At 38.5% G+C, this 11,028-nt stretch overlaps 2 protein-coding genes across 4 annotated transcripts in view; both read left to right on the forward strand.

The window, feature by feature from the left end:
- The window catches only part of ddr2a (discoidin domain receptor tyrosine kinase 2a), a 50,054-nt gene extending 47,929 nt beyond the window's left edge, over positions 1–2,125 (forward strand). For both annotated transcript variants that reach the window (XM_041790879.1, XM_041790881.1), the window contains exons 16-17: positions 86–235; positions 317–2,125. In XM_041790879.1, coding sequence (XP_041646813.1) covers positions 86–235; positions 317–448 — 282 coding nt within the window. In that variant the 3' untranslated portion in view covers positions 449–2,125. The remainder of the gene's footprint in view (positions 1–85; positions 236–316) is intronic.
- Positions 2,126–3,334: 1,209 nt separating this feature from the next.
- hsd17b7 (hydroxysteroid (17-beta) dehydrogenase 7) lies at positions 3,335–8,580 on the forward strand. Of its 2 annotated transcripts, XM_041790900.1 has the most exons (9): positions 3,335–3,477; positions 4,718–4,924; positions 5,030–5,122; positions 5,318–5,432; positions 5,895–6,089; positions 6,166–6,279; positions 6,362–6,418; positions 6,495–6,593; positions 6,680–8,580. In XM_041790900.1, the coding sequence occupies exons 1-9, from the start codon at positions 3,443–3,445 to the stop codon at positions 6,812–6,814; spliced, it is 1,050 nt and encodes a 349-aa protein (XP_041646834.1). In that variant the 5' UTR covers positions 3,335–3,442; the 3' UTR covers positions 6,815–8,580. The 2 variants fall into 2 exon arrangements, 1 of the variants encoding a protein (XP_041646834.1); XR_005992080.1 differs by lacking the exon at positions 6,680–8,580 and having other exon boundaries at positions 6,222–6,279; positions 6,495–6,579.
- Positions 8,581–11,028: the final 2,448 nt, after the last annotated feature.

Here is an 11,028-nt window from a genome sequence, read left to right on the forward strand (position 1 = left end):
GACTTTTTCTTACCCTCGCTTCTGTTTTATATGTTTGCGTGAAGTAGAATTTTCATATTGTTATATTCACTCTTGTCTTATGCAGGGTAAGTTCACCACAGCTAGCGATGTGTGGGCCTTTGGGGTCACCCTGTGGGAGATACTAAACTTCTGCAAAGAGCAGCCTTACTCCCAGCTCACTGATGAGCAGGTGATAGAAAACACAGGGGAGTTTTTCAGGGACCAGAAAAGACAGGTGAGTAGAGGTAGAGATCACTTGATGCACACATAAAATTCACTGAATTTCTTGCTGATTTTTTTGCTCCCTATCCTTCAGATCTACCTGCCTCAGCCAGTGCTGTGTCCAGACTCTCTCTACAAGATCATGCTAAGCTGCTGGAGGAGGAACACAAAGGAACGACCTGGCTTCCAGGAAATACACAGAGCCCTCTTGGAGATGCAAGCATAAGCCTGGGCATCGATTCCCTGTCTGCTCATGTCTGAAAGGAATGGTGTATCTTCAAGAATAGACCATGATTCAGACACAATCCAGGTTTAAGCTAACTTGTTTCCATAGAGAGACAGGTGTTCATGATATGGGAAACACTGTTTCATGGACTTATATGCTACAAAGATGAGCTTCCAGGGACTTTGGGTGGGTGTTGGATCTTTTATGCATACAGCTGTAGAAAAACTATAATGCTTTATAATACACCAACCCCTAAACGTGTTTAAGGTTTGATTCTTATGTTTTAAGGATCAATGATAAATGTAGCAAGTGACATTTGGCACTTTTTAAATTGTATTATAATTTTTTTATTATTATTACGTTCAAATTTTTCACATTTTTTTTTTTAATGAATTGTGCAACATGGTTGAAAAACTTTCATTTGGAGGACTGCTTGAATGTAAAAGAGGCAAAGTGCAGCGACACTTAACCGTCACATTTCATCATTTTTCAAGAATTTCATCTCAAAGACCGCAGATTTCCAACCAGAAAATATCAGAGTAACTCCATCCCTCCTATCTCCAGTTCCTCTACAGTTTTCCTTTGATTATTTGAAGTGTATATGACTGTGTATTTTCAATAGATAAGTCTAAATCTCAAATAGCAATATTTTGTATTAATATTTATATGTTTATATTTGTTTGCTCTGTTAATGTTTTGTTGATATTCCTGGGGTTTTATATGCTTTTAAGATTTTGTGTTTGATGAATCATGTTTGACCTGAAACAGTTACTTTTTTACTCACATTTTGATCTATAAACTAAACAAATGGCTCCTGTGTAACTGTGGTTCCAGATGGGTACGGCTGTGCCTTTATTGATTACAAACTTATGGCAGTAGAAAGCTCACTGACAGCTGATCAGATACTGGAAGACCTTATTAGAATGAATTTGTGTGTTTGTATGTGCTACGTTGGTTCAACTGTATGTGTCAGTCAGGATTAATGAAAACACGCTATTTAGTATGTTGTGGGCGATGAAATTAAGAAAGCAGAGGAAGTGGAAATGCTCAGCCTTAAATAATTGTGTCATTAGAACAGTATGACTACTTCACATAAGTTTATATCAGTTTATGAAATCTGTCTACTAATGATTCAACTAAGGTACCAAATTTTTTTTGTCTTAAAATTACTCTATGCTTGATTCTTTCCTCTTAACTTGCATTATTCTGTGTACAACTCTCTTATGGTGCCGTTTTTATTCCGCATACACCTTTTTTTTTTAACTTGTTCTGTAGTATTTGAGGGCTCTTCACTCTTATCAGAGACCTTTCCCCTACTTTCATGGTACATAAAGACACTCTAGTGAGCTAATGTGGTCGAGTATTCCTCGTTGTTGTTTTGTTTTCAAGCAAGACAAATAATCTGATAGAGGTCAGTATTAATATCTTTACAAAATAGATTGTAAAGACAAGTAGGCTGTCATTAAATCTAGATCTAATAAAAAAATACAATCCTCTCAGTGTTCGAAGGATCAAATGTGTACATGTTTGTAAGAACTGCAGTTTCACACCAACAAATTCATTCTGTTTTATTTCATATTTGTGCTTAATGTTTGTCTGTCTGTGGGAATGTTTTACATAACTGTAAACTAAGTTTCTACATTGACTGCCAAAATATCAATAAAATTAAACAGGGAATTTTACGCCTATTGAACTTCTTCCTCATTCATGTTAGTGGTGTGTCGTTCATGACCGGGCCGGTTCAAAGAATCGGCTCTTTTACATGAACCATAAGTTTTGGATCCGTTTGAGAGCTGTCTTATAACGTTATTATTAGTCGTATCATTATAATATATATATTGTTTGTGTTGTGTAATTGATTAACAGAGGTGATCTTTTCTCTACCACAGACTTGCCATGCATTAAGGACTTCATACTTGATGGTGTGACAATAGTATTTTATATCAGGTGTGTCATACAGCCCCAGTCATGTAAGCAGATTTCATCTGACCTGCAAGGTGTTTGAGGAGACAGTGTATTTCCAACAATAATTACATGATATTTTCATTATTTAAAGAAATTAAGCATAATTTTTTTGCTCACAAGTTGCTGTGGCTAGTAGTTTTCCAAAATCACTAGTGACTCTGAATTTTCCCCAGCCACAGTTTTCTTGTTGGCAGTAACATTGTACAAGATTAAGGTTGACTATGACATACTAAAATTTACTTGATCTTTACTAGATCTGCAGTACTTTTCAGCTTCCAACTTTAACCTATTTTTTTTGTCATTCACTTTGGGGAAAAACAAATTGATCAACAAAGTTTGTGGTCCATGAAGTGGGCTCAAATCTAGCACTTTGCAATTATTCTGGAGGAACATGTACCCCTTAGTTTGAAAGAAAAAAAACAGCCTTACTGAAATAGGCATCTACCACTCAATCACAGTTCACAAATAGTGGTACTAACAGCCAAACCCAGTTGAAATACAGCACAGGGTGTCTACAATGAATTCAGCCTGCCAAAGTGGTGGGTGGGAGCCACTGCACTAGCTGCCATGGCTGAAATCCACATGCATTTGGCTAGTTGGCAGGTGTTTCTGTCAAGTCTTGATTATGGCATCCCTAAATTTGGCAGGCCAAGGAAGCCAAGGTACAGGTTACTTTATAGATGGGATACCTATGACTTTTTATGTAAAGTGGTACCGAATATAGAGTTGGAGCTTCTTGCTGAGCTGAGCCTAATGACCCAGATCACTAAAAAGAGCCTGAATTCCCATCACTCGCACTGAACACGTTTCGAGGCGGCTCTTAAACTGAGCCGACTGATATCCCAGTCTTATTGGCTGAATGCTGCTGCTGTATCCAATCAGCGTATGGGGGCGGGACTAATGCTGTGATCCAACAGCAACTGGACATCGTCTATGGAGGATCCGCTGGACTTGTTGCTTTTAAAGTACATTTAGCTGTTAATCGAGTGAACTATTAATGCTCCTACTTTTCAGGTCGGGCAAGGAATCATGAATAAGGTTGTTTTGGTGACGGGAGCAAACAGGTAAAAACGATACTGTGTTTTATTTACTACTGTACAGCTGTTAAAAGTCTCCCATCTACAGTGTTATCAGTCCGTCCTAAGAGATCTTTCTTCGAAACCAACTTCCGGATAATTTGAATATTACCTTTTTTTCAAACAGTTTTGCAATGATCGTCCTATGATTCATAACAGATTTATTATTCCTAACTTTTAAGATTTTATCAAGACAAGCCTTTGAAAATGAAGTTGTATGACCCTGTCATATTCTGTGTGACGGCTGAGAATATTTTGGTTCATAATGTAACTAAAGTCAACTTTGTTGGTGCTTTTTGAGTCAAAAAGTATCAGCATAAGCTTTATAGGTAAGCAGGTATACTAAGACAAGAATATGACTTTTTCCCTTTATTCAAAGGTGACAGTTTTACTTAACAACAAAACTAACAGAACAAAATATGCTGCAAATTAAACAAGTTAAAATAAACTCACCCTATTTACTGTGCATGCAATTCAACAGGTGATATGGGTATACATGGTCCAAAGTTCAAGAAATGCTGGAATGTTGTGAAGACAAATGGGTTTGATAAAGCATACCATGAAAATGTATAGTACATGCATGCATACATGTCTCTGTACAATACATTACATAAAGACCTGCTAGAATTAATTGTCACTAAGGATAATTTCTTGTAATAAGAATCTTCCCATATAAAGGATCAATTAAGTACTTTTAAATAGTACAGGGCAAGGCTATTATAGTTAAAGAAAACTAAAATACAAAAATCATTTTCGGATGCAGATGACTTTTTTTATCCCAAGGGGAATAAAGTTTTTGCAATCTACCATACATACATTTACAAACAGTAAACAGGTAACATCAGTAGGAACTGACAGAGAGGCTCATTGACACGTTGACCCTCATGGGGCCTCATTAGTAACCACACACTGGAGGTCAGGCAGGTTACAATGTGCATCTAAAATTGGCAGACAGAATATAAAAATTAAAAAAGATACACAAAGGTGCATTACAGATGACATTATGAAAAAAGTAAAAATAATCAAAACTAAACTAAAATGAAGCATTTTTCCAAAGTAAAAACTAAACTAACAAACAAGCAGGAAAAACTCATTAGAACTAAACTGAAAATGAAATAAAAAGTGATGAGAAATGTCAGAGTTCTATAACCTTGGTACAGGATATTCTTAGATGAAGTACAGTAATGACACTGTATGATTGACAGTTCATTTATGTGCTTCCTTGCAGTGGCATTGGCCTGGCACTGTGTGAGCGCCTCCTCTCACTGGACACAGAGGGTCTCCAGCTGTGTCTGGCCTGCAGGAACATGCAGCGGGCTCAGGCAGCTCGCTCTGCCCTCCTGGCCTCTCACCCTAATGCCCAGATAGCTCTCCTGCAGATGGACACCAGCAGCATCACATCGGTATTCAGCGCTGCTCAGGAAATTAAACTGAGGTGGGGGAGAACAGACTTCATCTAATCCATGATTTTAAGCAGGTCTTTATCAGACATTGTGCTTTATATACAGCATGTAACACAAAATACTGTTGATGTTTGCAGGTACAATCGTCTGGACTACATCTACCTGAATGCAGGCATCATGCCAAACCCACAGTTTGATTTAAAAGCCTTCTTCAGAGGCCTCTTCTCAAGGTACTTTGGATATTTTGTATGCTCTCTTGCAGCCTCTCATGCTTTCACTGTGTGGTTGAATGCCACTGAACTCAACTCTCAACAGCTTTTTGAGCTGCATCAGTGGCATTTTAATAATCTGAACTGTCCAGCCTGTTGTGTATCAAGTTTTCCTTTGCTTATCCATTTAACAGCTCAGATTTCTGTCTGTTGCAGAAAAATCATCACCATGTTTGCCACGGGTGAGGGAATTCTGACACAGAAAGATTGTATCACCCCTGACGGGCTGCAGGAAGTTTTTGCAACCAATCTCTTTGGCCACTTTTTACTAGTGAGTGACTGCTTTTTAAGATACTGAGTTATCATGGACATAAAATCAGAAACTAGAATATTGTATCAGTTTTCTGCAGGGAGTCGTTCTTGTCTGCCATTTGCCCTTGATGGAATAAATGTGATACAGGATCTGTCTGTCACTTAGCAACACTGCTCATTAAAAATTTACCTTATGAAGTGTTTGAGCTCTAAGGTCACTGCGGACAGTATTGTGCTTGCTGTGTTTGCAGAAACAGTCTGACATGTATTGGTTACCTTCACAGATAAACTTGCCTCAAGCTTCTGCACAAGGCAGCAATCTCAAATAAATGTGTTCTAGTTAAATTTCATGTTTCTGAGCTGCAGTCCTGTTTTTGTCTGATCAAGGCTAACAGACATTGATTTTTTTTTCATTAAAAGCGAGATTTCAATGCTGCAAATGGACCATAAAAATGTTTCTTTGTGTTGTATTCTTTTCCAGATCAGGGAGCTGGAACCAGTCCTGTGCCATGCTGGCTGGTCCTCCCAGCTCATCTGGACCTCCTCCAGTAACGCTCACCGCTCAGCTTTTAACTTAGACGATATTCAGCACCAGCAAGGCACCCAACCCTACAGCTCCTCTAAATACGCTTCTGACCTGCTCAGCCTGGCGCTGAACACACACCTTAACAAACAGGTCAGAACTCACACACGCCATACTCTGTCCTTTATTGCTAACTGTATTTTAATGCATCAGTTATTGTGCTTTCCAGGGTTTGTACTCATCTGTCATTTGTCCTGGGTTTGTGATGACAAATTTGACCTACAGGATCCTGCCCTCCTTCCCAGCATTCCTCTGGACCCTGCTCATGCCTATTTTTTGGCTTGTGAGTGCAACTCTTTCAGTGAAAATGGCCACTTTAGAAATTATTTGGTCAGATCTAAAATTTAAATTTTTCCTCATTTCAGATTAGAATGTTTACCAATACATTCACTCTGACGCCTTATAATGGAGCAGAAGCTCTGGTATGTAAAACCCATTTAAATTGTTTGTATACATTTTTTAAACAAATTGATGCATGAACATTTATCTTTTCTGCAGTTTTGGTTATTTAAACAAAAGCCAGAATCACTCGACCCTCAAGCCAAGTACCACAGCTTAACATCAGGGTTCGGTAGCAATTATACACAACCACGAAAGGTACAGTAATTGAATAAAAACAATTTTTATAGTCTTATAAATCTGTTTATATTGTGAGTAAATGTCTTTTCTGTTCCTCTTTGCAGATGGACATTGATTTGGAAACATCAGAAGCTTTGTATGAGAAACTGCTGCAGATGGAATGTGACGTGAGGAAGAAACTAAAAGACAAACAGAATCAATCTCAGCATGGTCACAATAGTCCTGTGTCCTTAAGATGAATGTAACATAATAGAAATTAAAACGTCAGATATGTTGGGATTATCTTGGAGCAGTATGCACTCTGTAAAACCGAACAAGTTGAAAATACTCAGAATTTTTGTTGAAACTGATTACATCAAAGCTTTAAAGTAGTGGGAATACATTTTGGAGTATGGCCCAACTAAAAATCTATATTTTACACTGTTATCCCAAATGAGTTAATATAAGCTCAAAATATTAGAGGCAGCTGATTATGTTGATTTTTAAAGTAATATTCACAGAAAGAAACTGTATTTGTTTCGTAGTAGCTACTTAGCAATTTAAGTGATATCAAGTCAATTTTACTCATACATTTAACCTACACGTTTTTCTCTTATGTCTATCGTATATATCTTGAACATTCATGCCACCCAAAGAAGGCAAACTTCAGTGACTGTAAGTGAAAACTGAAATGTGCACTCTACATCAGGAAGTCCTCTTCCATCATGTTCAGTACACCATCCACTGTATACTGGGGTTGCTCCCTACAGGTGGGACCAGTGGCAGATTAAGCCATTTTGAGGCCCTAGGTGAACACTGGCAGAGGGCCCTTCACATCCATTCTCCCCCCTTTTAAATTCTTATTCATCAGAGAAAGACCGATGTAACGATGTGAATCCAACCATAAATGACAGTTAAGCTTTGTTTGTTTTGAATAGAAATGTCAAAGCAGGTTTCCAAATTTACCATTTGGGGACTCTAAAAGGACGTATGGTAACCAAATCACATCAGAGAATACACAATTTTTATGTTTATTTCAATGAAAAATGACAGTTTACTAAGATAAAAAGAAATCTGGGCTCCATTTAGATTTCTTTCTCTTCTGGTCATGTTTTACAAACCAAAATCTCTCAAAAAATGACCAAATTTATTTATTTGCTAATATTTTGTTAAAATTAATTGTGAAATATTAGGTAAAATAACAGTCACAACAACTGACTTGTTTTGGTGTTTTTCATGTGATTTTTTTAAGAGATATAAGTCACACTAATGTTAACATGTTATTTACATTTTATCATTTGCAGCTGGCTTTTATGCCACAACAACATGAACAAGTTTTACTTGACACTTTTAGCTTTTAATGAGTGTGTTAACTCCTTAGAATTCCAAATGGGTGGCCAGGCCAGTGCAGGAGACACGGTTAATTTTTTATTCCCCAGGCAATTGTATTGTATATTCTTTTACATCTCCTGCCTAGGGACCACAAATGAAAATTAGCTTTATAGTTAATTCTGGCTTGTCAGTTTTGTTTTACATGGCCCCTGTCAAATAAACTAATAAACTCATCTAATTACCTACCTTTGCCTTAAGGTAAAATCCAGGAGACCTGTCTGACTGAGTCAGTAACTTCACTCATGGTGCAAAAGAGTCTAATGCCCAGCGGCATTCTGGGAAAACTGCAGATTTAGGGGATGATTCTTCATTATATGTCATTGCATGTGAATATGATGACAAAAAATAGTTACAGTTATTACTTAAAGCTAATTCTGTCTGTCAGAAAAATAGAGCTGAAATTGCTATTTTGGATTTTTAAACTTAAGTCAATATTTTAACAACCATCAACTGTTCGGTCTGACAGTGCACAGCTGTGCAGCGTCAGAGCATGTATTTATTTTGAGCTTTACACAACAGAAGGTATCCTGGTCAAAGAAGACAAGTGAGATCAAATGAAGTTTGTTTATTGTCGGTTTCATCCATATCATCGTCAGCTGTAACGGCAAATGTGGTGGGAAGAATGGTTGTACAATAAAGCTGCATGTTTTCATCTATTTCTGTCAAGCTTTTCTTCATCTCATCTCCATTGCGCTGTTATTACACTGTAGGACGAGAAAACAAGCGAATCAGCAGACATGAAGCTAAAGCAAAGTCACCAACTTTTCAAGCCACCCAGGAGGGACTGTACTCAGGTCGGTTGTTAACTCCACGGTCTTGGCGGCAGAAGGCAGTGTAATCTGACAGCAGACTGTCAGTGTCATCCCACATTTTCACGTACGTGGACTGTGTGAGTCCTTCAGCGGTGTACAGCGGTGCCGGTAGATGCGGACAGGCGCACCTGAGATCACGCTCCGGAGGATTTGGTGCGCAGACCCAGCAGTCACCTCCGTGCTCCGCTGCTTGTTTTCCTGACTCACACTCCTCCTCCGATCCGCTCAGCTTCGGGTTGCAGAAAGCCCAAACCATGCCGCAGAAATAGACGAAAAACGTACCCATGACCATCACCATGAGCGCGTAGGACTCTATCATAGCTTTGGTGACTGGAGATGTCATCTCCGGATGTGCAGAAGTAACAATAGGAGTGAGTGGGAGAGACGGTGAGTGCATGTGGCATCGCTCTGTGGGCTGGACCACTTCAGCCCAGTTCAGTGGGAGACTGAGACAGGCTGGTCCTTTTTATGTCCTACTCAAAATTCAACATTTTAAAGCCAGTGAAAGGACTTTGTACTGGTTATGAATCTGACTGAAATTCACAACAATGTCTATTTGGGATCCAGTAAAGCAAACAAAACCATCAGTGAGACAACAGTAGACAATTAAAGCCTACAGGAGCATGTCAAAAAATTAGAAAATCATGAAATTTTTTTTTTCTTCCTGTGATTTAATTCAAGAAGGGAAACTTCCATATATTTTAGATTCATTTTATACAAAGTGAAATATGACTTATAAAATAAGACGTTTTTTGTCTTTTAATGTTGATGATTATGGCTTACAGCTCACACAAACCAAAAATCCACTATCTCAAAATATTAGAATATCACAAAAAAATGTCAAAAAATTGAATTATTATACAGAAATGTTGACCTTATGGGAAATCATGCTCATTTATGCACTCCATACTTGGTTGGAGCATCTTTTGCACAAATTACTGCATCTATGCAATGTGGCATAGAGGTGACCAGTCTGTGGCACTGCTGGGGTGTTGTGAAGCCCAGGATGCTTTGATAACAGCCTTCTTTGTTGCTCGTCTTTGTTGTTGAGTCTGGTGTCCCTCATCTTCTCCAGAGATTCTCTTTGGGGATCAGGTCAGGTCAGTTGGCTTGCTAATCAAAGACAGTAACACCATGGTCAGGAAACCAGTTTTGGTGCCAAGTCCTGCTGGAAAAGGAGGTCATAAAGCTTATCAGCAGATAGAAGCATGAAAAGCTATTATCTCCTGATATGGCTGACAGCACTGACCCTGGACTCAGTAAAGCACAGTGGGCCAACAGCAGCAGATGACGTGGCCGAAACCATCACTGACTGTGGAAACTGAAAACACTTCAAGCACCTTGGATTCTGTGCCTTTACAGACGCCGGGACATTGATTTCAAAATGAAAATTATCAGTGAATTTAACAATCTGCAGTGCATTTTAATTAGTCAGTTTAAAATGTTCATTGGTGGAAATGATTTATCATGAATTTCTGAGTCCTTTGTGATACCATGCAGAGGAAACCACTCTAAAATTCATAATATGGCTGGGAATAAAGTAGCAGGTCATGAAAAAAATATGCTTATAGCATAAGTGAGACTTTGACTTTAACCTTTTTTGGGAACAAAAAAAGCAGAACATAAATAACTAAAGTCACAGTGAAGCCTATTTAGAGAGTTCTGCATCATGGCTGATTTGGACTCACAAAGGAAAACTAAAGTACAGTCTCCCAAATAGGCTTTAAACTTTTAAGGTTAATTGATGTCTATTCTAATTGGAAACAAACAGAAAAAAATGCATGCATTCATTTATCTGAATTATATATTCACACCTCAACTGCCCTTTTGTCACCCAGCCTGTCACCCAGGCCAGCACTCCTAACAAGCCCATCAGCTGCAGGGTTGGTGTTTCCTTATATGGTCATACATAACCACAGGCACATTTCCCAAAATACCATCAAAGTGACTGTTAGGCTGGTTTGATAGCTTATGGTAGACCCATGACTGCCCACAGATTTCACTGGGCCCCTGCTAAACCCAGAGAATGAGCCACGCTGGCTGTGATTAGTTGATCCCATCAGTGTGTGTGTGTTGGATCAGTAGCAATGGTGCTAGTCTTAGTGCCACTTTTCATCAATTTTGTGCACTTCTTCTGCCGTGTTTGCCACTTTTGACCCATTTTTTTGCCACACACTGCCTATATTTTTGCCTCTGTTTTGCCATTATTAGACCCCTTTTACAACATATTATGCCCATGTTTGCCATTTTCAACCACATTTCACTATTTT

The sequence above is a fragment of the Cheilinus undulatus genome, linkage group 7, assembly GCF_018320785.1.
Source record: "Cheilinus undulatus linkage group 7, ASM1832078v1, whole genome shotgun sequence".
Taxonomy (NCBI): Eukaryota; Metazoa; Chordata; class Actinopteri; order Labriformes; family Labridae; genus Cheilinus; species Cheilinus undulatus.